The sequence below is a fragment of the Athene cunicularia genome (genome assembly GCF_003259725.1).
Source record: "Athene cunicularia isolate RWA chromosome 9 unlocalized genomic scaffold, athCun1 chr9_part1, whole genome shotgun sequence".
Lineage (NCBI taxonomy): Eukaryota > Metazoa > Chordata > Aves > Strigiformes > Strigidae > Athene > Athene cunicularia.
The window spans coordinates 10002301-10028106 of record NW_020799110.1 but is presented as its reverse complement, the minus strand read 5'-3'; the positions used below and the strand labels follow the sequence as shown (position 1 = coordinate 10028106).

General features: G+C 42.7%; 1 protein-coding gene across 15 annotated transcripts in view; it reads left to right on the top strand.

Moving 5' to 3' along the window:
* Positions 1 to 25597, top strand: part of MCF2L2 (MCF.2 cell line derived transforming sequence-like 2) — a 181072-nt gene extending 155475 nt beyond the window's left edge. For 3 of the 15 annotated variants that reach the window (XM_026854534.1, XM_026854530.1, XM_026854529.1), the window contains exons 25-34: positions 998 to 1070; positions 4142 to 4251; positions 8173 to 8268; positions 12187 to 12276; positions 14414 to 14485; positions 16180 to 16266; positions 18382 to 18500; positions 19054 to 19166; positions 20136 to 20239; positions 21397 to 25597. In XM_026854534.1, coding sequence (XP_026710335.1) covers positions 998 to 1070; positions 4142 to 4251; positions 8173 to 8268; positions 12187 to 12276; positions 14414 to 14485; positions 16180 to 16266; positions 18382 to 18500; positions 19054 to 19166; positions 20136 to 20239; positions 21397 to 21497 — 965 coding nt within the window. In that variant the 3' untranslated portion in view covers positions 21498 to 25597. The other 12 variants (XM_026854533.1, XM_026854531.1, XM_026854536.1 and 9 more) reach the window with 12 other exon arrangements.
* Positions 25598 to 25806: the final 209 nt, after the last annotated feature.

Sequence of the window (25806 nt, the reverse complement as noted above, 5' to 3'; positions counted from 1 at the left end):
AGATATGTGATAAATAGTTTAACATGTAGGTCGTTAGCATCCAAACACTTAGTGTATATATACCCCCAATCGTATACAGCAGTGAGCACGGAACACCAGCAAGGCTTTGGGTAACACCATTGATCCCAAAGAGCATGATTGTCTCTTGAAGGCAAGGGAATTACAGATGCGTCTTAAGGGATTTGTGCCAGCCTGTGAATCAGTTGCCAAAACCACGAATGGAGCTACTTCTGACTCCTCATGCAGAGTGCTCCTTTCTTCCAACATTCCCACCCACAAAAGACTTTAAGTTTAATCTTTCAGTGCTGCCCCTGTCCCTTTGTTCTCCTTTCATTGACAGGAGCTTCATCTTCTTCCAGAGTGAAATAGCCCTAGGATCTCAGCAGCTCCTTCCATTGCTTCCACACTTCTCAGTGTCTTGACTCTCCTGGTCCTGAAAACCAGGTTGTCAGCGTCTTTCTTATCATGTTTTTCCACTCAGCAGTTACTGGACATAGGTACAAGTGCAGCTGTGCAAAAGGAGCGAACAAGTGACATTTTCTGGTTGCTGTTTGTCCAGGATGTTGAGCAAAAGCATTCTTCAGAGGGATGGGGATATATTCTACTAGATGGCTGCATGTGTAAAAGGACCAATGGATGTGTATTGCTAAATCCAGAAAAAGCTGTGAGCCACAAAACTTGTATTCTGGAAAAAATGCCAGTATGTCCATTCTCTAGATCCATATTGTGCAGTGAGCTAGGAAGAGGTACAAAGGAAAGAAAAGGTAGTAGGGGAAGAAGTTTCTTCTTCACTGAAAAAATATGGGTGGAAGAGATGTTTGGGTGAGCTAAGTTTTCAGCTCTCATTTAAGATCGCCACATGCCTTTCTCTTCTTGCAGCAGCAGCAGTCAAAATCTCTCCTCTCCTACTTCTCTCTCCCTCTTTCTCACCTTCTATGCAAATAAAGAAGCAATTTATACAATTTGGAGCAATTTCTTTTTACTTTTTCTTTAACAGAAGCAAGCCAACTGCACCAAAGAATCACCGAGAGTGTATACCATGCACCCATGGATTCCTCCAACGCGAGCAGGTAACTGCAGTTATAGCATATCAGGGCCATGTTTTGTCTTGCCTTTGTGGTTTTGCAGTACATAAATTCTTCATTTTCTGTGTTTAGCTTCCTGGGTATGAACTTACTCGATTGTCTTCAAACTTTTTAAAGACATGTAGCTAAACGTTTTGCTCACGGGGAAACTAAAATCACAATGCAGAATTCATTTCAAAGATGATCATTTACTTTTGTGAAAGAACCATATGCTCTGGATTAACTCAAGTTTAGACAAAATGTGTTGGAACATTTCCAGGATGTTGAATGGAGCTGTCATCAAATTTTTGTAATGACCCAATTGCTGGGCAAGCTTAATGTAAGTTGGCATGGGATATCCCTGTAAAATTTTAGCAGGATCAACCAAACCAAGAAATCCCATGTAACACAGCCAGCCTTTGAGAGTTGTACAACTTGATGCAATAAATTTTAAACAGATGCAGTGCTGTTTGTCCTGTACCATATTTTCTCTAGGCTTAGTTACATTTGCATTGTTTAAGGTTTAAGCTGAAAAGGTTTAAGGGTGAAAATCTTTTAGCAAAACCTTAGGTAGGAGAAAAGTATTCAAGTAATATATGAAATGCAATCACAAAAATGTTTCAAATCAATCCAGATGTATGTCCCTCTTATAAGGCTCTTGAAGTGAGAATACTCAGAGCAGAAATTATAGACAAAATATGTCAACAGAAAAATAATTAACTGCAGGAAGAAAGGCCATGTGGTCAGAGGAGGAGAGCTCAGATGCTTCTGCTCCAAATGCTGGGTTATTGTAGGTACAGGGAGAAAATGGTAAGTCTTCATAAAAGAACAATGCTTTGGGCTTTCGTGAGTGGAACAGTGTCCTGTTGGCTATTGTAAGCAGAGACTGCCTTGATCCTCTGTAACATGTGTCTCAGAGAGAGGCAAGGACAGGGGAGTGGCAGCACAAGGTGGCTTTGCGCTAGTTGATATGAAATGGTGGATCCAGAATTCCTCAGACTGTGGAGCCCCTTCTGCAGCCTGTTTTGGGATGCTGGGCGGAGGCACGGAGAGGAAGGAAGAAACTAGGCTTTGAGATAGCCACCCACACAGGCTTAGCCTGTGTTTACGACTGCCGTGACTAAAGCAGCCCCAGTTGTGCAAGGTGCTATAAGCAGGCCAGCAGTAGACAGGATTAGCTAAAGGGCAACCAGCATCATCAGTGCTCTGGTAGTGGTTGGAGGGTAGTTAATTACTGAGATTTTATCTAACCAATAGACACCCTCTCCTGGGTTGCCCATGTGTAACAGTGACTCCTACTGTTCATTGGGAATTGTCAAACCTGTACTGTGACACTGGGGAAATCTGTTGGTAGGACACTCTCCCCTCCTTGAGCCATCTGTTCAACGACAAGGACTATCCTTTTACTTGTTTACACGCCGCCACAGCACTTGGGGCTGCAATTCCATGAGATAAGGCAGGGCTGGGCTGACTTGGGATTGGAGCTGAGGTGTTGGCAAAGGGACACTTAGAGCCAGTGCCCTTAATACAGTTGGTTATTAAGGGTCCCTAAATCCTGTTCAATCTATTTAAATTCTCTGTAAATTCTTTCCCAAAGTTTCACTGTTTAATCCTGAAATGAGATGCCCTGTGGTATCTATTGCTGCTGAATCTCTCTCAAAGGAAGGCTGCTGCATTTCAGTGATAATGAAATGATCCGTTTGTATTGTTCTCTAATCTATTTAAACATATGAAACTTAAATAGACTATCGTTCTAACTGCTTAACTATCTGCTTTATTGGAAGTGACTGATTCAGCCATACACCCATGTAAAAATATTCTGTGTGCACATAGATATACACTTGGAGTTTTACTGCAGATGCTGTTTCAGAGAAGCTTGTGCGTTTTCTTGGTGTCTTTCTCACAGCTGTAAATCTTTTTAACTGTCAGCTGCATGTTTCACAGTTATCTCAGTCTTGAGGGGAAGGAACAGAGAAAAAAGGCTAAGGAAATGTGAGTGTACTTTGGATTTGTTCCAATATTTATTTTGAGCCCCATTTTGTACCTGACATCAGGCTGCAAAATCACATTTTGATTTAGTACAGGAGGTAACAGAGATCTCTGTTAAGGTTCCATCAGAAAGAGGTCAGAGGTTCAAATACAAAGCAGTGAGCCCCAGGCTGCCTTGTAGTTATAAAAGGTATTCACAGATCTTTAGTATTCCAAATGCTTTTAAGTTTTTCATGATATCTTGGACCTTCCCTTACAGCAAGACAAACCCTATGAATGTCAAGTATCACAGTTCATGTTAATTGTAAACAGCAATGTAATTGCTGATGCATGTTAATAACAAGATTTTGGAAAAGAGTATTTCAAGTGTGCAGATCCAATGAAATGTGTGGAGCAGTCTGCCAAAGGTAACAGTCAAACACCCAAACTAAACTGCCCAGACATTTGCAAAACAATGAGGATGAGAACCATGAGATAACCTGCAGCTCCAGTGCCGTACAAACCTGGGGCAAGGGCTTCCTTCCTCCTACAGATGACAGGGCTGATACCTGTGTGAATCTGGCAAGATGGGTCCTCTCTTCTATGGTCCATCTGTGGACAGGGATATCCCACTTGGATTCATGTTTTCAAAGAGCAAAAGAGACAGAAGTTGGGGGATTCTGGAGCCAGGGGAATCCATATGTTCCTCTACACATGGTATGACCTCCCGCGTGACCATCCAGTACCCATTTCTCTCTTGGAAAACCGGAGTCCTCTTTTCTAACCTAGTTTTCCACTCCTTCCTTCCAAATCTGTTGGACTTGCAAAAAGACCTTGTGAGACAACCACCTTGTTCCTCCATTTTTCCCTTCCCAACTCTCACTTAGCACATCCCTCACTGTGTGGTGTGGAAAGGAGACGGGCTAGAATGGCTTTTTCCACCATACATGTCTGCACAGATGCAGACTTTCATAGCGCACAGAATTTTAAAACCTGCCCTTTATTCCTTAGGCTTCCATATCTGAGGGTGAAAAAGAATGTTTAGTGCTCAGTGCTCCATTAGGTATTAAGCAGGAGTGTAACTATTTTTGTATTTCTTTTGTCCAAAGGTATAGCAGGAAGTCATCAAGTATATATGAAAACAAATCCGAGACATCAAACGTGGAAACATCTAACAATAAAAACAGGAATTCCAGTCCCAGCGCCAGACAAAAGAGAGGTAGGAGTTCTGCGACAGACCTTTTTGCTTCCAAAGGGTAATATTTTTATTTCTGCACACTCATTTCTGGAGTTTGATGAGGATATTTTAAATGTATGTTGTTTAAACCCAACATCAAAAAAACAGTGCTACAAAGCTGAGTGACTGTACTGTGAAACTTCCTGAAGGCCAAAAAGTGTTACCAGTTCAGGATTTTTTAAGTCTGAGTTTTGATGCATTACAGCTCTCTTTATGCAACTTGTGTTATTTAAAAATAGAATTGTGAGGGGCAGTAGTATGCATATTTTAACCTTCTATATCCTGGCTAAATTCGCTTCTAGCCATATTTAATTTTAAGATTGTCTGTGGACTTTGCTAATTAATTTCCTTGCTTTTATGTCAGAGATTTTTTTTTGCCTTCTCTGTGTATAGGTCCCCCTCTAGTGTATAGTGAATAAATGCACATGTGGTCACAGAAAGTCCCTCCGTTATTTGAGGGCATAAATACAATAGATATGTTCTATACAATGTAGATTAAAATGAATGCTAAAATGAAACTGGATCTCATCTGGCAGTTACAGGAACAGAAAATCTTTCAACAGGAGCTTCTCTTTTAGGTAGCATTTGAAATGTCAGAGCAAAGACTGTTCTAGTAATATAAAAAAGAAAATTGCAAGGTCTTGAGAGATTAATGTCCAAATGAGGTTTAAGGTAACAGCAGGACAGCAGGTCCCTTTATAAGTGGAGATGGTAAAAAAAAAAAAAAAAGTGGAATATTTTTTTCGTTGAAAAATAGGCTATTCACCAAAAGATTTTTCACTGTAGTAAGTTTTCATTCTGGGGAGAAAGTTATGGATTTGTCATTAAAAAATCCAATGTTAAAAACCTGTTTCAGTAAAAATTTCTTTTTAAAAAATATGAGCTTTTTTTTTTTTTTAAATTAAAAAAATTTGAAAAGCAGTCTTGAATTCAAAATTCCTAAGCCCCCTTTTTAAAAAATTTCCAGGAAAATGATTCATGTTTTTGCCCTGGTCCAGCTTACCCAAGAGGGTGGGGACTGGGATCACTCGGTGCCACTCCTGCCAGCCCAGCCCGGGGCCTCCCCATCCTCTGGCATGGGGCAGCCCTGCAGAGCTGAGCGCCGAGGCCCTTGGCCGGGGGGCTCCGGGGGTGCCTGTCCCCCCCGGGCTGCCAAACCCACCCCGCAGAGAGACGGCGGGAGAACTGTCCCGCTCTAGATGTCCCACCGACCCTTGTGTCCCTGTGAGGCGCCTCTGGCTGGGACCCTGATGGGGCTGAACTTGTCTTAAAACCGTACAGTGAGGTCCTGCTTCCAGAGGGGCGTGGAGTGGTGCTGGGAGGGCACGGTCTGCGCTACACACCAGCGTGGGGCTGGTGCTCTGCCAGAACTGCCTCTTCTGTGCCACCGACTGACTGTAATGCTCCCGCTATCTATGCAATTACAGAGCATTTCAAAATATTGTTTTCTTTCTATAGTAGAGACGGGGAGGGCACTATTGGCAAGCTATTTCAGTCTCATTATTTTTGTGGATAAGCACCTGTAATTGAGTTATCTACATAAAAAGCGGTGTTTTGTGTGGACCTGACTGGTAGCTTCACCAAGTTGAAGCTGTATGGGAGCTGAGTCCTGCAGGAACCTCTGGAGACCACCTCGTCTGACTGTGCTGCTCACAGCGGGGTCGGAGGGAGCAAGCGGCAAAGGGTTGTGTCCAGCTGCCTTCTGAATAGCTCCAAGAAGGGCAACTCCACAACTATCTTGGGGACACTGTCCCAGGCTTTAACCACCTTCACAGTAAAAAAGTTTGTTCGTCTTTTTAAATGGAATTCTCTGTATTTCAATTTGTGCCCGTTGCTTCTCTCATCCTGTCACTGGGCCCCACTGAGAGGCGTCTGCCTCCATCATTTTTACTTGACAAGATGCCCCTGAGCCTTTTCTTCTCCAGGCTGAACAGTCCCAGCTCTCTCAGTCTCTCCTCGTGTCAGCTACTGCAACACCTTGATCATCTTCATGGCCTTTCACTGGATTCACTCGAGTACATCCATGTCTGTCATGGTGGGGAGCCCAGGACAGGACCCGGCACTCCGGGTGTGCCTCCCCCGTGCTGAGTAGAGGGGAAGCATCACCTCCCTGATCCTGCTGGCAAGGCTCTGCCTAACGCAGGCCAGGATGTGGTTTTGGCCACAAGTACACTTTGCAGGCTTATGTTGCCCATCAGGACCTAGTGCTTATTATGCTTGGAAATGGTTTCCAAGATTATTTGGTATATCTACAGAATGAAGGAAAAGGTTTGAAATAACTCAGGTGGAGACAAGATGTCTTTAGAGACCAGTGTCTAATGACTGACTGGTGCTGAGAAGCAGTGGGGACTTGTGAAATCCTAAGGGGTCCCTCAGTGAAATGATATAATTGCATAGCTGAAGAACTAACATATAAACCTGCCCCATACACACACGCACTGTTGTACTTGCCACATGACTCTGTGATAATGAGATATTACACATTTTCTTGCTTTGTGCAAACAGGAAGTAAATATATTTTATATACCTGTTTCTGGATTCTTTATAAGCTACACTACCTTTACAAAGATTGCCTCGCAGTGGGAGCAGCCATGGCAGGGAATGGCTCTCAGGCCAGCAGAGGCAGTCTGAAAGCCAAACGCTTCCCAGTGCGCCTGTGGGCAGCCCCACATCCCACCAGAGGCACCTGCCTGGCCTAGAGCTGGCAGCAGGCCATCAGGTAGAAGGAGCTGAACTACACGGATATAATACTTCTGTATTGTTAAAATCTGTTCATCTCTCACCCACCTGTGCATGCAGGCATCTCGGATCCTGGATTATCCTGGCTGCAGATCAGGAAGTGATGTGATGCGCTTTCCTTTGGAAGCACAGCTTGTCTGTCTGTTGCTTGTCTGTCAGTGTGGATTCACTGTCTCTACACGTTCCCTTTGTACTTCTGGTCTTCGTTTGTCCCTCTAATGATTTTCACTTGGCAGTGTAGGAAAAAAAAAAAAAGAGAAGAAAAAAGCTATTGGTTAAATCCTAAAGCAAAGAACCAGGCAGCCAACACATGGCTTTTCTCCTTTGTTACCTGCCCACACAAAGAAAGGGACAGATGCAGAATTTGGCAGGAGTGCATGGATCTGGGGGGGTGATCTAGGTCCACCTGTTTCTGGGATTGCAAGTAACTTAGTATCTTTCAAACCCAGAGTCTCAGGACCTAGATCCATCTGTGACTTATCTCTGTAAAGGCAGCTGTCAGGCAGCATGGCTGGCTTGTTCATGTGGGAGCCTGGCACGTAAGCTTTGCTGGCATGGCACTCCTTACATCCCAGCAAATCACGAGATCAAATGCATGACTATGTGCCAGCTTTGGAGGCTGTTAGAAAGACTTCAGCAGGTAAGGCTGAGAGTGTATCAGCCATGGGGTGATGATGGCAGACCCTTCAGTGCTAGTACTGGGTAGCAGAAGTGGGACTGCTCCCAACACTGGCTGTCTGTACATGTTCTGCACTGCAAGGCTCCTTCCCTTCTCTCTACAACCTTGCTGTTCCAACCACAATGATACGGTTTCATAGTAAAAGGCATTAGATCCTTTTTAATGAGCCTGCTGCTAAACTGTATTTTCCTTTGATGAGAGCTACATCCCTTCGCCTGTTTTTCTTTGGTTTTGTTTTGTTGTTGTAGTTCTCCATTAAAACTCAGTGAACCAAACTCAACCCAGGGGCTCTGTTTGGCTCAGCTGGTTTAACCACCCTGACCTCACGTCACCTTTCTGATTGATTAGCTCTTGCTCAGGCTTGAACTTAATCAAATTTATTTATTTATTTTTAGTTGTCATCCAGTGCTAACCTTTCCTTTCCCATAAGCTGAACAGCTGACCCTTCCTTCCTTATTTCTCTTCCCTCTCCCTCTCTCTCCTAGTTGATGCTTCCACCAGCCTTAACCTTGAGCGCACAGCGCTTGCTAGAAAGCGATTCACATTGCAAGGTCTTTCCAACCGCAGAGCTCCACCCAAAGGTAAAATCACCCCATGCAGCATTTGGTTGCTGGCCATGTGTCTCCTGCACTCCCACAATGGTTCTCTCCATCCCATAGTGTCATCCATCACTATTTCCTAAAGTGCTGCTGCGTCTCACCAAAATGCTTGTCTGATGCACACATGTGGCTCCTTCTCAGACGCTGTTACCAGAAATTGCTCCCGTAGCAGTGTTGGCAGGCAACCTTTGAGCTGACTGGTTGTGTCTTTTACTGGTGCACTGTGCAAATAACATTTATTTCTAGTTTCTCTCAAGGGCTAAAGTGTGAACTTGTTTTAAACCACCAACTTAACTTCTTTCAGCAATTTGCTGGCCTGAAGGGAAAAGCATCATCTCTGTGTTATGCTACATGAGGTTTTCATGTGTTAAATTGTTTATTGGTTGGACCTCTCTGCTTTTTCAAATGTTGTTCAGCTGTAGCCTAGCCATTACACTAGGGAACTGGAATTCAGAAGATCTGGGGTTTATTGTCATTTCTACTTGATTACGTTATTATGACACATTAAAATGCTGTGTTCTGAGTCTTTGTGCATAAATGTTTAGAAGATTCTTAATATCCATGAGTAGAGAGCATTGCATGTTCCTGTGATGTGTGTACAAGGAAGAGACTTTAGAGGAAAGAAAGAAATATGAATAAAAATTAAATTGAATTACTATTTGAAGGAACTTTCTGAAAAGATAATGTAATTACTCTTTTTATTGTTATTATCTGGCTTTTCTCCTGTTCTGATAAATTATATTTCTTCTGTGAAAAAAAGGGTTAGTGTGCAGTGGAGAGGGTGAGCATCAAAGGAGGAAGAAGCAAGAGGAAAGCATAAAAAGAGAAATACAGAAACATTAAACTACAGTGTTACAAAGTAGATGAGAATACACCAAGAGTCAGTACAGCCATAAGATTCTGGCTGCAAGGTTAAGGCTGTACTTGGTAGTCAGATGCAGGATGGACAAATGAGTTCAGTGTTCTGAATACAAAAAAAAGGGAGTGGTTTTCAGATCCTGTGATTTAGGGAGATCAGTTGCAAAATACAGATTTCAGAAATGCGGGATAACGCTGTAATTCAGGCAAGTTTGGATCTGCAATTTTGGTTTGGGTCTCTTTTGCTTTTTTATCTGAGTTTTTTTCTTGTCATGTGAAATGTCTTGCATTGTATTCAGTGTTCCAGACAGCAAAGCACAATTCAGAAGAGTTCATACCCCCTAAACTGTAGGCACTCTCGGCTCAAAGACTTGCTGGGTGTGGTTACTTGAGATTCCTGTGAAACACCTCCATTACACAATGTCCCCTTTCACTTTGTTGTGTTGTTCAGTTACTAATCTGGTCCTGGCCTAGAGGAAACCAGTTGGCAAATTGGCCGGATGATTTGCAGAGTGGTCATTTCTGCAGGCAGTGACAGTGCAAAGCTGTGGTACCACTGTATGGACTGGCTGTTAAGGCGGATCAGAAGCTGTAAGAAGGTAACAGGGAGGTTACTGCAATAATTACGCTTGTCCTGCTCTTGACCCCTTTGTCTAAGGATTTGTTACTGGCAGTGGCAGGAGATGGCATACTGAGCTGAGTACACTTTGGTTCAGACCCACTGTGTCTGTTCATGTCCAAAACACATAAAAGGGAAGGTTTAAACAATAAAATTACAAGGCTCATTAGGGGGAAAACAAGATTGCCGGATGAATAGCATCTGGCAGTGGAGCATGGATGCTCAAAGCACTGCTGAACTCTCTGCCCAGGCTGGATATGATGGTGTAGAAAACATTGTATATTAGCACCTTGGTGTTTTGGCCAAAGAAATGCTGTGTCTGGAGGAGAAACTCTACCATCCAGCACTCCATTAGTGCAGAGAGCCCCAAGGCAGCCGTACCAGAACTGGCACCAAGGTGTGTGAAAGCCCACACTTGTAGCCCTCTGCATCTCCCCCACCCTTGGGTCAGCATTAGCTGTCCTGGTTTGCAGACCCAAGCTCATATTCCTTGGGGTTGTCACAGGGTCTCTAAGAGCTGCAGGATGTGGTGCAAATGTAGCCCAACACCATAATTATAAAGTGCAATTTTCTTTGTGTTTCCATAAGAGCAGTTACAGCAGCCTAAATGTGGAGTCATTCCGTTGTAATTATCACTGAGAGCAGAGTTTAACCTCTCATTTTTCTTCAGCATTTTCAGGAGGTGTGAATAAGGATGTACTTGAATATATGTGCTTTTATGAGTAAATTGATAAGGAAGTGCATTAGCAAGTACAAAATTTACAGTCTTTTTACAGTAGCCAATCTGCAGTTAAAGTTGCACTGAGATTTTAAGGAGCTAATATGGTTTCCTGATGTTTTGGCATAATGAAACATTATAGGAATTGCAATTCAACCAGTCACCCTAATTTCTGCTCCACTGGAAACATATAAGGAATGTGACATTTACTAGGCAGAAATAGGGAAAAAAATAAAGAGAACTGAACATTTAAGATCTCTGGCAAGGAAGTCTTTACAGTAGTATAATTGTGCACAGGGTATTTAAAGCTGAAATATAAAATCAGCTGAAACATATTTTACTCCAGTGATGCATGCCAGTTGACCGGGGGGGGGAAGAAAGAAAAAGAGAAAAGAAGTAGGACATGATAAGAGAAAGGAGACAATTGGAATAGAAGAATCCCTCTGAATCACAGGCACCATCTAGGAACATCTGGGCTAAGATTCAGCAAAGCATACAAGCATGTGCTACAAAGGGAAATAACTTTTCACCTATCCCAGAAAATTTTTCAATGAAAATGGAAACGACTTTAATTTTTACATAAATATTTCTTTGATATTTTAAAAAATCAAAACATGAAAATCACAAATAGTTTTTGCCAAGTCTGAAAACCTTCAACAGAATATTTAAAGCCACTTCTATTTTCAGCTGAGGTTGTGTCCTGGTAGAGTTAAGTATTCAGGTATCTTACTGAAGCTGAGATATAAAGCGTAGGATAGCTTCACTCATGCCTCAGTGGAAACACTCACTTGAGTAATGCAGCACATGTGCTTAGAGGTTTTTCAGCAGAAGAGACTAAAAAGTTAATCCTGAAATATTTGTAAGCAAGCAGCTTTTTCTCCCAAATGGAGCTGCTGTAGTCGGTAGGTGCAGGAAGTGTACTGATGTGCTTGTAGATGCGTAGACACGATCTCTTAAGAGCTGCGTAATGACCTCAGTGTGTTTCGAAACATCATGTGCTCTGAAGTTAGCTGACGGTCCGTTTATACCTCTGATCTGTTTATGAAGTAATTTGAGTAAAAAGTGCTACTCACATCTCGTAGTGAAATGTGGGGAAGTTGTGTCTTCACTCCTACGTGGACTTTAAGACAAGGGAGGATCTGATTTGGAGTAAACAAAAAAAAAGCTCTTTTGCCTTCACTTTCTCTGAGCTGATTCGGACCAGTAAGGATGGAGGCCCAGAGAACATTTTCAGGCATTTCGCACTGTTAATTTCTAGAAATGATAAATGTGAACTCCAAACCATTCATGTTTGTTTTCCAGTGTATTTCAGGCATCACAGAACAAGCAGTTCAGTGTCTAAAATAATCTAAATCTCATCTGTAGACACACACTCCACTCTAACCATCATGCTCATCTCTCTGTGTTTTGTAGCTCTACTTAGACACTAATTGGTTGCTAAAATATTAATTGGCATAAGTCTCCTTTCTGAAATAGCAAAATTGGTTCAATTGGAATTGCTTTGAAAATTGCTTTGAAAATATGTTCATATAAACTCTCTTCTGTGCTTTTCAGTTTGTTCAGGATATTTTTCCTGGCTGTTTTAGAGGAGCAACCTACCTTTCATTTACCCTTTTCCAGCTGCTGCTTTGCTTAGGACATCTTTTACCCTCAGTGCTTATTAACCTCTAATCCTGCCCTGCATTGCATCTGTCTGTTCTCCCAGATCCAGAATCTAAGGAAAGAGAAGTTACCCGTCGCTTTTCCCTAGCCTCCTCCATCAGCACCACAGTTAATGCTTCTGCTGTGACCAAAGGTACTGTCATGCCGCTTGCTTAGCTACCCTTCTCCCTTCCTGCTGACCGATACATTTACTGCCAAATGCTGTTCGCAGAGTGAGTACATCAGGCTCAATTTTTCTAAATGCAGGAGGTTCCAGTAGAAGAGTCAGGACCATTGTAACACCTGTAGGCAGGCAGCTAAGACATTCTGAATGTATATCAAGATGTGCTGCTAGTGACTCTTCTCACTTGCTCTGTGGTAGGATTCAAAGAGTGGTTCTGGTTTCCATGGAAACTGGATTAATTTTTGGCTGATGTGGGGTTAGGTTTCCAATTTCTCCCAATTTTGGATTAACTGAAATTCAGTAGAAATTATTTCTCCATTTCCTTAAAGCTGTTTAGGATTTTTGCTCTCAAGAAGGAAAGAATCTTCTTCTTTGCGTAGCAGACATCAGATGGTAAGAAAGCCTGAAATCAAGCCAAAAATGAGTAGCAGTAGATGCCAATTTTAGGCATAGTTAGCATAATCACTGTTATGATAAGAAATTATGTCTGCAAGGAAATTTTCAGATGTGTAAAGGAGCTAGGTGCCCAGAATGTCCTGAACCGTATGCAGTTTGTGTGGGAACTGATGAAAGTTTTATTTCTGAGCTGGAATTGTTTTTGGACAAGGCACTTTTACAAAATTTACTTGAAGTTACTGCACTAGTGCCTACATTTAAACTCAAAAGCAGCCCATGCATTTGGGCAAGCTGGCTGTGTTGAAAGTCAGTAGGATTGTAGGCACCTATGCCTAGATGTCAGAGTTACTTTTCAAAACAGAACATATGGTCTCACACCAAATTCTGAATAGACTGTCTTTTGGCAGTTCCTGGAATGGAGGAGCTGATTGGCAAGTTTAAGATTTTCAGGGCAATTCATAAACCAAAATAGAAGGAAAACCAGCTGAATTCATTTGTATTAAAATCTTTCCTATCGATTTGCCAGGAAGAAGGCTGCACAGTATTTAGTGCATTCTAAATAGTTGTGAAGTATATGAACCATATTCTAGACTGTGCCATGAGCTGTCATGAAATGAGAGTGTGGCGGGGATCACTGGCAGAGGAAGGATGTGGTAGTACCGCTACCTACGGATGTTTCTTTGCCAGTGTCTTTAGACAGTAACATTAAAATGTTACCACATGGAAACGATGGGCATAGGACAGGAGAAGTTCTTATAGCTTTTTGTCCTTGGCAACAACTTCAGAAACACATAATCAGTTATTAAGTTATGGGAAGATTGAATTACTTCCTAGTATTTATTTCCAAAGCTGGGGAAAAGGAAGAAGCACGTATGTACTAAGAGGATGCACAACCAAGGGTTGGTCTTTAGTGTTGTTTGTCAAAGAGAGCATGTGTCAATTACAATGAAATTCAAACTTTGTTACAGGTTCATATCAAAAAATCCTGACCTGGGATCCTGTCTGCCACAAGATTGTTGACAATTTCTTGGGATACTGAGAAAACTACTTTTGTAATGATTTTAAAAGCTAGAAAACAAAATCAGTGCTTTTCAATTAAGTGTTTTATTTATAGCATCTGCTTTTAGAAAATACTTCATATGAGAAAAGAACTGAAGCCTGAGTCTTGTCTCAGCGTCAGTCAAATGCAGGTCTAGCCAGAGTGTTTGGATCATCACGTTGGAGGCTACTGCGTACTGCTGTGTGCTGATCCTCACTGCTAACAGTTCAGCTCTGTCACATCACCAGTCCTTCACACGTGGAGTCAGGACACAGGAGAAACATTGTATGTGGACCTGTGATGGATGCCCTCCACTTCAGTGGGCATAAGTGGTGGCTTTTGTGGGCTCTTCTCTGCCAGCCTCTTGGGTAGAAAGCAGAGATTGTGAGCCTGCCTGCGTTAGTGCCATCTCCTGGACCAGAATGAGAGACAACTTCTGTGAAACCTCAATGGAAGCAGATATATTTACTGTGTCTTAATGTCTTCTGCAAAAAGGGTCTGTTTCCTATCTACATCACAGAAGTGTTTATCTTCACCACCTAGAATTTAGGGGCTGGTCTTTTTTCTGGGTGAAATGGAAAGTATTAGGCAGGGAGTGTTTCCAGGTAATGGGAAAGCAAGTTTCTCCTTTAACAATGTTTACAGCCTTGTGACTCTGCAAACTTCACACAGGTCCCCTTGTTCCTGCAGTTAAAGTCAAGAGACATGAAATAAAGAGTGACCCAACTCCCCTGGGGTTTGAAGGTATGAGTATTTCCATCCTGCATGAAAACCTTTTTGGCAATCTTTTGATATTATTTACTGAATTCACATCTCATCACTGCTGGCAGACAACACTGGAGTCCATTAGGGGTTTGGTGTCAGTTTATCTGTCTAACTGTGATAAACACGGCTTGTCACCCTCTTACCTGTCCCCTGCACTCATATTTACCAACTTTCACCTAGGGATGGGCCTAAATTAAAACCCCAAATCTCTGCCTGTTTTGGGAAGTAATGTTCCAGACCGCCATCTGGATTTGGATTTTCTGCCTGGCTTCTGCCTCACGCTGCAGAGTGCAGCAGCAGGGAGCCAAGCGGCTGCTTGTCACCTTCACCTGCAGTCTGGCCGCTTGCATCCCTCTTCCCTTGTTAGTGTCCATACCTAATAAGAGGAGCAGGAGCCATGTGCATGAAGACTACAAAAGAGGCTAGGCTGTGCATCAATATCCATTTACGGTGCAGTGTTTCATTTCAGCCAAGCAGAATTTCCGCCTATTTGTTGCAGCATATTCATCAATTACTGTTTAATAAACAGTACCAAAGAGTTAAACTGGGAACTTAGTCCCCAGCCACTAGAAGATCATCATCTTCCATTGTCAGCTTTCTCCTTTACATGAGCATTTGCCAGAGCATGCTGCCTTGTGGGGCACAAGCAGTCAGGTACCCCTGCTGCAGGACAGGGAGGAGAGAGATGTAGGCTGCAGAGTCCTTTCTTAGGATTGTGTTGCTCTGCACAAAACTTTGGTAGAAAGGGCAGGTGGCCAGGTCAGGGATGAAATCAGTGACATATCAGAGTTATCTCAATTCAGAGACAGTAGAAGAAATAGCAGTTTTGCTGTTTGCAGAATATTTCCTTTTGCCAGTGATCCCTGGCACTACATTTGGAATCATCCTGGCACCCAGAGTTTCCCAAACTGTGGCGTTTAAACCTCACTTTTCTCGCTGACATATACTTCTGATCTCAGGATGCCATGTGGCTGCAGAGGTAGGGTGTATTTTGAGGTACAAGTACTGTCTGTAGGACACAGCTGAGTTGATCCTCGCTGGTTAAAAACATGGTCCTACTGCACAACATCCCTCACCAGACTGAGGTTTTTTAAGTAGGGAACAATGAATGTTATCATCCCTTTACCTGAAGATATTGCTGTTATTGCCAGGGCTCTGGCAGAGTTAATAACGCAAAGGATTTGATGTACTTATATAAAAACTTCCTGCACAAAATTGCATTGCATTTCTCAAGAGTTTCACTCTTGAGAATAATTCATTTCTGGCTGGGAAGAAGAGCCTCCCTGATCCCCTTGCATTGCTGTATGGATGGGCATCAAAACCATATACCATCACCTACAGAATGATTTGAAATGCTGCAAGGAAATGATATTAAAAACTTGTAAGGAAGCTGTAGTGAAATAGAACACTGCACTGTTCACCAGCAATCGTTTAATTAACATCAATATTTCTGTTTGAGTCGTTTGGCTGTTCTTACAGTTTCTCTGTGGAATGCTGCTGTCGTTTCACTCATTTGTGCTGGTCATGTGTCCCCTCTTTTGTAACTGTTGGACCCCAGTCCATGTGTGTGTTAAAGAGACTACCAGTTGCAGAGGTGATGCAGGAATTCACTTTGTGCTAGTTGTCTGGTCACTATTTCACCTTGAAGACACAAATTGTACTTCCCGTCACAGATGCTTTTGAGAACACCATATTGGCCCAGACTAAATGTAATACCGGTTCCACCACGAGGCCCGTACCTAGATCTGCTTCACAGACAGGTAAACAAAATTAAAACAATTATCATCTCAATTTGAGAGTGTAATATAAATTCGTGATAATATTTCCTCTCTTCAGCTTAAAGAGTTCCTCTTTTAATGAACAGTATGTCTCATGAAAGCAATGAAAGAACAAGCTTTGGTCAATAGCAGGTATAGAAACAATGTCCCAGATTCTGCTTTTCTGTAGGTCAAGCACAGCTGAAATTAAAAGCGCAGCTTTTAACTGATGTCAGAGAGCTCAGAATTTGTTCTGTGTTATTTTAAAGCTTGAATTCAGTATGTAAAACTTAGGCTTAGTCTCTGAAACTAGAATAGCAATTGGTATGGAAGAGGAAGACTGATGCATGTATTTCTAAGGAATTGTTGCTGGTTAGGTTTCTGCCTTGGATGCTTTCTACAAATGACAGTGGCAAAAGATTACCAAAACTTTGTCTAAGTGGGAGGGGGATATCTTTTTCTTTTGGTGTTTGTAGCCCAGCCTATGATTTTGAATTAAAATTGCTGTAGCAGTTTAAAGCTAATTAGTATCGATGTATTCTTGTAGATTTAGACAGTTGCTAATATTTTGCTGTGTGATACAGAATATGGGGTCTAGTTCTGTATGCTGTGTGGTCTGTAATTGAAATTGTCTCTTCCATCTCAGAACTCTGCTGGTATAGATCTTGGCAGGGACACTCACAACCCAGCACATGAACACAGCCTCAGAGACTGGTTTACACCTTGGAAAGTATGGATGAGCTCACCATACCTGTAGGGTTCTAACTGGGGATGCTGCTCTGGTGCCGGGAGGTCCCTGTCTCTCTTGTAGTCGAATTGTAGCAGTCGGGCAGTCACAGCCCCTGTGTAACAGGAGGGAGGAGAAGGGGCTGCAGAGCTACATGACCACATACTGCACCAATCAGTGCCTGCAGCAGGGAGGATGTGTGTGGGGAGGGACTAATTAAATCAGTTAATAAGCCTGTTTCTCCCAGATCAGATTGCTTCTCTGTTTACTGCCTCTCCTGGGTTTTGTATTGTCCCAGGCCAGGTTGTGAGTGCTGTTATGCATAATCCCACTGCATGAGCAGCTGTCTCTGTGCTTTGCCTTGCTGAGAGCAGTGGCCCACAGGCTGTAGAGAACTTGATTCATCATCTGCTCAGCCCAAGTCACAGTGATTCTGCTAATGGACTGACTCCATTTGGCACGTATCTGTTCGGGCTGCAGAATCCCTTAGTAGACACAAGGTCTGTTTCCTCCTAGCTGGACTGTAGCCATCCCCATCAGAAAAGGGACAGGCATCAAGTGTGACGGAAAGTGTAGATCATGACTGCCATCTGTACAGAAGAGGCTGAATTACTGTTCCGTCATGGGAGCCTCAGGCAGGCAGGTTTTATAAGGCTCCTCCTGAACTTCCCTCAGGACACATCTTCTAGGCATGCCTTTATAGGTAAAGAGACTGGCTGTTGTGCTTGGGCTGCAAATCTCTCATTAAGTTCCTCCTACTGGGCTGGTTTTGGGTGCAAATCATGTAATAAAACTGCTAACACCAAGGTCTGGTTGTCCTTGTGCCTTGTTTACACTGTCCCTTCCCTGCACTTCCAGCCTGCTCCAGGGCATAGTCGTTTAAGTTGCTCAGGTGGTAATATCACCTTGGGGGGAGATGAAGGTAAGAAGTCAATAAAATTCAGTGGCTTTGGAGTTTAATTTGTAGATAAACATGTGAAGGTAGCTGGAAACTGAGTGAGCACGGCCTTCTGAAAATCACGTCAGCAAAAGTTATCATTTGCTACAGCACTTACTCCATAGAAATACTCCTGGTCATTGCTTTTTGTACTTCCTGAACTGAAGAGATTTAGCAATGCTAAACGTTCGAGGTATTGATGGGCATGGACACTGTGGCCTCACAATCTGTCCTCCTACAAATGACAGCAAGTGGTACAGGATTTTAGAGACAGAATAATGGCTGAAACATAATTTTTTATAGCAAAATCAGGGAACAAGCTGTAAAAAGGTAAAAGCAATTCAGTAAGTGGAATAGTGGGAAGTGAACCTGTGACATTGATTTTTAAAAGACTGAGTCTGAAAGAGGTTAATAACTGACAGCTAACTCTTTCTGGTTTATCTCATTTGAAAAGGTTGGCCCAGCAGGCAAATGCCATCTTTAGACACATTTGAAGATTTTGAAGCCATTCCCTCCAGCACAGATGAACTCTCCAACTCTTCTGACTTGGAGGAGGAGACCAACCCTAACAATGTAATTCCTTTTTCAAATTACACTGCCCTTTCTGGGTGCAACCTCCTCTTCTCTAAAGATCATGGTTTAACCTGCAAAGTTTGGGTTTGTACAAGCCTTAAATTCATGGATGCGTGGGAATATAGAAGACGGGAATTTGGTCTGGGGTGTTGGGAGATCGTTACAAGACCATTCTGTTGATCAGGATCAGGACTATAGAAAGTCATTCTTACTTGTAAGCTGTAGCTTTACCTGTTGTGAAAGTGAGGGAAAACTCTGAGCCTTAAAAAAACTAATTTCCGACTTTTCCAGATAACAACCTGGTGCCACAAACCCAATTTCTGTATCAGAATGATGTCTGGCCAGCTAATTCTAAAGATTGTGTAGCAGAGTTCTAAGTTTGAATAATATTTAATCTGAGCATGATAAAAGGAATAAAAAGTGACACATTTCCCTACAGAAGAAATCTCTACCAGCTTGAAATGCCTAATTCAGTATTTAGTTAAACTAGCTCTCTTGCAGTTTTCTTTCATCCACAGTGACTATTTCTGGTGCATTGTTTCATTCATTCCAGGGGACCAATCTTTTTCGGGTAGAAGGCAGTTTTGACAGCTGTTTCCCGGATTCTCTTATGCTTGAGGATGGAGACTTAGTGCAGTTTGTGCAGGAAGGCGAGAACGGTCAATGGTAAGTACAGCAGAGAGACAGAATTTGATAGGTAAAACAGCCATAACCTCCTGGAAAAGATGGAAAATATTCAGAAGAATGTCAAAGCCTCTTCAAAAGCAATCCAAATCCACTCACCCCATTGACGACAGTGTGAAAGGGGCATGAATATACAAGCAGGTTTGGTTAATTCCACCTGGTTGGCTTTCATCCCAAATGCTTGTGGCATGAGCCTTAAGAGAACAGAAGTCTGCATAAAGGAAATGGAGGGGAATATTTGGGCTGTTGATACCTTCTAGCCATCAGGACAGCTGTCAAAGGCAGTACCCTCCCAGAGGATACATCAGTAAAATCCCCATGCCTTCCACCTAGCTGCAGCAGTGAACCAGAGAGCATTTTTAGCCCCAAAGATGAGGCTGACAAAGTGGAATGAATCTGCCCCCCCTTGAGATCACATACGTTCTGGTGTATTTATTCTCTGTTGCTGACAAGTGAGTGTTAGGTACAGACCTGTTTGGACACCTAAATTCTCCTTCTGTGAGCAAGTAGGAGGAAGAAGGTCTGATCTCCCTGAAGTGCCCATGCAGTCAGACCCTTCACTCAGAACTGACATGCAGCTGAGATGAGAGCAAGTCCCAGAGGGTGAAGTAGGTGGGAAGTGAACTAAACCCATCTACCCCGGGTGGTGTTCACAGCAAGGGGGTTGGACGATATGAAAGATTCATTTTCTTCAGCTCTGAATTTGGCCCAGGGTCTCAAACACAGGCCAAGGCCACTGCTTCTGTGTCACACAGTCTGCTTGCAAATGAGCTTGCTCTGGGATACTGGGTCACACCTGAGACTGCTGAAACTTAGTCACCTCTAGGACTGCCCTGGGTCCTCTGCCTTCTTCCTTAGTTTAGGGAATAGCTGCCCAACATGCTCCTTTAAGAAACAGAACCTAGGGAAAGGGAGTGTAGGGAAATTCACTGACTGTGCTCTGAATTTCAGGTTAGTGAAGAAACTGGTCTCTGAGAAAAGCGACTGGGTCCCTTCCAGTATACTGCAGCCAGCAGAGGGAGACAGTAACAACATAATTAAGAATAGCAATGCAGGTAATAGAGAAAATGTGTTACTGGCATTTATTCTTTTTTTCATACCAAAAAAGGATGTGATTAACAGTGCACTTTCTGTATTAAAGTACTCGGCCTGAGGGTATGTCTGTGCTGCAGCCTCTGGTGACATAGCTGACCTAGCCTGAAATTTGGTGCTGCGGGTGTCAGCTAGTTGGGTGCAGCAGCTCACCTTGGCATGATTTAATTGCTTTCCCCTTCCTGGACAGAACTTGAATCTCCCACCAGACTCCTGTGGCTACCAATACCCACGCTGGCTACTTTACAGCAGTGTCATGTCACGGGGTGTGTTGTAACTGCAGGATAGCTTTCATCCTGACATGGGTAGCATTTCAATTTAGATCAGCATCAGTGATTCTGGTCGAGGTTTTAAAACATTAAAATCTCATCAGGCATTACTGCTTTCATCATATTTCACTGCTGTCTCCAAAGGCTGGAGGAAGGGCTGCTCTGGCAAGATTTCAGCCAAATCAGCACTAAAAGTCATCCTCATCCTTTATTCAGCTTTGGTTCTGACCTAACACCCAAACAGGTCGCACTGGAAAAACTGAATCTCAGCAACTCTGCAGATCAAAGGTTTACAATTTTAGATTAATTTTTGCCCATCCTTAACTATTATTTACCAAAATGTATCCTGCTTTCCTTCTGGTAACAGAAGAAAGCAGAAGTCTGGCACAGCCATTCCTTGGGGACCTGTGATAGAGAGCTACCAGCATTTTATTCTGAGTTTTTTTTTTTTTTTTTTTTTTTTTTTTTTTTTTTTGTCAGTTTGTTAAAGTGGAGAAAAACCTTTTTGAAAGTTAACCAAGATTCTTTGCTGTGGTTTAAAGTGAGTTTGGTAATTGCTGCTCCTTCACCTCCACAGAAGGTCAGTTCTGTCTTCACCATTGGTGCCTATCTGTGGCTCTCATTTCTTTGGCATGTCTAATGCTTCAAAAGAAGAATAAAGCCAGACATATTACAGTTAGTTACATGCCAGAAAAGCCTCCCTTGCCTTTAGTGAAGGAATTAGGAGAGCAGTAGAATTATGATTATCTATTTTTTATTTTATTTCAGGCTTTTAACAATGAACCTCAAGACTGTAGATGGGAAATCCTTTAGACATGTTGTAGTGACCATGCCCATGTCCTCCTTTTCAGACACATACAACGATTCCTGCAGTACGGCCTCAGTAGAGTCAGACACCAAGGAGACCGAGGTGGCCAAAAGCTTCCCAGCAGAACAGAGGGCTGGAAGCTGAACAGCAGGACCAGCCTTCCTCTGTTTATTATGGGTGGACACTGGATCAAAGTTGCCTTTCTCACAAGCTCTGAGATTCATAATTCACTAAAACTTTTATCAGCATGAACACATGAGAACCGTGCTGTCCACCTGGCAAGCTGCGAAAAACAAACTTGAAGGGAGCATTAAACATCCAGAAAGCATCAAGCCCCACCTTCAGTATTTGAGGAGAAAAATGCTTCTTGCATTGATTATCAAACTGTTCCAGAAGATGTGGCCTAAATTAGGTCGACAGCGGAGCTGAAGAGTTACTATGCACGCACCTTTTGGCAACTTTGCTTGAACACCGAGTTACTGCAGAGGGACACATGCATGGTTACGAGTTCTTGCTCTACCATGGGGTCACCTGGAGGTTTTTCCATTTGCTTCCTCTGGCTGTGCCTTCCCCATCCTCCTTAATTCCAGCTGATACATCACAAATGTGCCCTTTTTGCTGATGGTCAACACCAAAACCATCCCATTTTAGGGTGGCTGTGGAAAGGAAACTTCTGACTTGGACCATCAAAGAGGCTTCGCGCAGCAGTGACGTGACTGCTTTTGCAATGGCACAGTGAACTGCTGCGTACGGCATCCCGTTGGAATGACCAGATGTCAACTCCTGGCTATGAGGTGGAGGTGCAGGGCTTAGCAGGGAAGCAAAGATGCGTGACAGCTACTGTGACAAAGAACATTTTGAACTCTTTTTACACTACAAGTCATTCCTCTGCTCCCTCTGCAGTCTGTGGTTGCTGGATCACAATCCTTTGCATTTGGTGCCGAGAATTCAATTGAATGCCATTTAATGTCATATGTTTGAGTAGACTGCATGCTTTCTTCGTGTGCTGGGCTATGGAGTAGATACATTTCACCCCCCTATTTGGAATATACTTAAGCATTGCAAATAGGCAGCGAGCATTAGATGCTCCAATGAGTGGATAAACTGTTGTTGTTAAATACTTCTTTCCAGGACATGTGATTAAAGGACTGTACCAAATCTCTGCCACATAAGGATGTAATGTATAATATATAGTGATTACAGATGTTATTATTCCTATACAAGCCATTAGCTCATTTAGAGCAGCTGTTAAGGCATTTTGATGGTAATTGGGTCTTAGGTCCCACAAAAGCTGCTAATACTTTAGAAGAGGTAAGTAAGGACTAAGGGTTGCAAACAGGCAAAGATCAGCCTGGTAAAAATGGCTCTAGAAGCTCAAGAGTGACTGGCTTTCACTATTAGGGATTTTTTTGTTTAACCCCTTGACTAGTGGTGCTCTATGTAAATAAAAAAGGGGACAAAAGCACTAAAAATGTAGATGAAACAAAACCAAACTCCGCTCTTTAGTCATTGAGCCTCCAAGCAAGATAGTAGGAGTCCTTATCGTTTCTGCTATCGTCTTTGCAGGGACCTAAATGTTTCTCTTTGTGTCTCAGTGGAGGCTGGCATTGCAGATATCTTAATGTGTGAGTCAGGATAGCTATGAAGCAGGTAGATAATCCCATTCAAGAACAAGCCTTAGAGGAGTTGAAGGCTTATTCAGATTTTGTTTTCCTGTGAAGGCTTATTTGTTAATTATGAGTTGCGCTGTGGTGATGAATTCTCATGGTTCTTTTAACCCTCAGTAGCTAAACTCTGTGATTTCTGATGTTTCCGTTCATGACTAAAAGACCTGAGAGTTCTGTACCTTTTTGGAAGCTAATTTTGTTGTACAGGCATAGAGCTTTTCTGTTTTGTGCTGGTCATTTATCTTAAAAATGACATGTAGACTCTCAGGAATATGAATCCTGGTAGTCTACTGTAGTTATGCACATCTTGAGGGAAGAATTGATTCCTTTCAGTCCCCTAAGGAAATATGCAGTGATGTTTTCTTGTAGTGCACTTATTTTATTCTCTCCCTAAAACGAGTTCGTTTTGGTTTCTCTATTACTTTCAGTAATTTTTGCACAACGTGTTAACAGAGCTTCTGTCTACCCCTGCCCTAAGCATAGGAGAGGAAAAGGGCAGGGAGCTTTGATTGCACATTAATAAATATAGTAAGCTTGTGTGTGTGTGTGAGAGAGAGATGTGGTAGGGATATCCTGGGTATATGAAACTGCCAAAACTAGGATTTGTGGCATTGCTGACAGATGGAAAGATGTAAACCTGCACTTTGGAGTTTCTTTGGAGGAATCTCATTCTAACGGTGAACTGCCAATGGGAAATTTTCGAACTGAAGATGGAAAATCGGGTATTGTCAGTCCGTTTCCTACCTCTGCTGTATGCAGGGTGACAGTGTGCTAGTCCTGTATCCCCTGGTGCCTCGGTATCTTCCTGTAAAATGGGAGCTATTTGATTTCCTACGTGTCAAATTCTGATGCTAAATTTTAGCATGTGTGGAACACTCGGGGACCCTCCAGGGGACAGCAAAGCATTCAACCCTGCTGTGACCTCCCTGAGTGTCGGTGGGATAGCCTAGAGCTGGAGCAGGGAAGAGAATTGCTGCAGAAGGGTCTCCAATCTCCCAGCTCACCATCTTATCATGACAACTGCAAAGGTATGGGCTGGATTATAACAGTTATCCTCCCTACATTGCTTTTGAAAGTGATTTTTATTTCATTTTCTCAAATCTCATGTTTTATCCTGTTGGACCAAGATTGGAATCACTCCTGCACCATGAATGTCCTGAGGATGACAAGTGACTCGCTGCCCCGTGGCTGTGTGCAGCAGTGGCACAGCACCCTGGTCTCAGTGGTCGTTGTGAGCTGATTGTATCACCGCTATCCTTGGACGCTGCTGAGCCTGAGCAGGCAGCCCACAACCATTAATTGTGTCTTTAATCTTCCCGCAGTGCCATTGAGCCAAAGGCACCTGCCTGTTTCTGACTCCACGTTCCAAGCTCAGACCCTTCTGCAACCACTGCAGCTGCTGCTGGGGAGTAACTGGGCCCTTTGCCTGCTCCATGCCTGCGGTGAAAATGTCAGTGAGGCAGTGCCACGCTGCTGGGTTTGCTTTCTTAAAGAATGAAGAGTTCAGTGACAGATCAGACAAGTCTGAGAGCAGCCAACAAGAAGTAACCTTCTGGCTTTGCTGATGAGACAAACTGGGGTTTGATGACTTCTTTTTTTTTTTTTTTTTTAATACTAGACAAGATAGTCTTTTAATTAGTGTATTTCTGTCAAGCAAGGTGATAATTAAGGGAATGACTCTCCATGTACAGTCTAGAATATGATTTGGTAATGTCCAGCAAGACTAATATCTATGTGAAGGTATACTTATTCTCTATGTAGGTCATTGACACAATCATTTTCAGGTAGTGGACCTAAAAATCATAGTTTTCAAATATGGATTTCATTTCAGTGTTGTTTGGAGATGATATAGTGACCAGAAAGTCATTTAAAAGTACTGGTTGCTACTAGGTTTCAGCTGTAGAAGAGACAAGGTCCGAGGTGGATCTATGCTGTAGCAGCACTCTGGTTGAGCATTGTGGCCATGGTGCTTGACCAGCGAGTCTGTGCCAGATGCCTGGCTGTTCTCTCTGGGTCTGGATTAGTGAGACCTGCCCTCCAGGCTGAGGTTTTGACTTGGATCTCCTTCCACTGCTCTGCTGCCATCTACTGTGAAACCTTCAGAAACTTCCTATCCTCAAATCTCTGCCCTCTGCTCAGTAGGGTGTAGCTGAACAACAGAATCCTTCCTTACTGGTGGGAATGACAAACAGTTAGATGGGCAGTTGTCATGATACTCACGTCTTGCTTTTAGTAAAGCAGGCTAAATTGTAATCAGGCCTGATCCTCCCCTCTCACGCTCTAACCCCCAGGTGGAGAATCAGACCAATGGTTGTTGTCTTGAAATGGCTGCGGCCAAACCATGTCTGAACACTGGCTTTTCTTGCCAGTGACAACGAAGCTCTGTGTGTGTGTGTGTGTGTGTCTTATATTCTGGTTGTGTATGTGATGAAAAGCCATTTTATAATTTGTAATTTTCTTAGACTCTGAGATTTCAAACAGGATTGTGTATGAGAGAGGCCATGTGCTTACTTTCCAAAAAATACTCAAAGCCTGACTTCAAATATATGTATGATTAGAAATATATAAGAATAATAATTTAAAAAAGCGCCAAATTGTGTATTTCTTCTTGCAGCTGGAGCTGAAATAGCTGCTAAGATTTCTTCTCCCCAGCTGAGAATTGGTACAGTTTGTTTTTCTTACATATTTTCCATGGTGTTGATAATGATGTATTTGTATATTGTGACTGATGAGAGATAATCAGACAGGGAAAGAGAACAGAATTACCTGTCCTTTTTTTCCAGTCA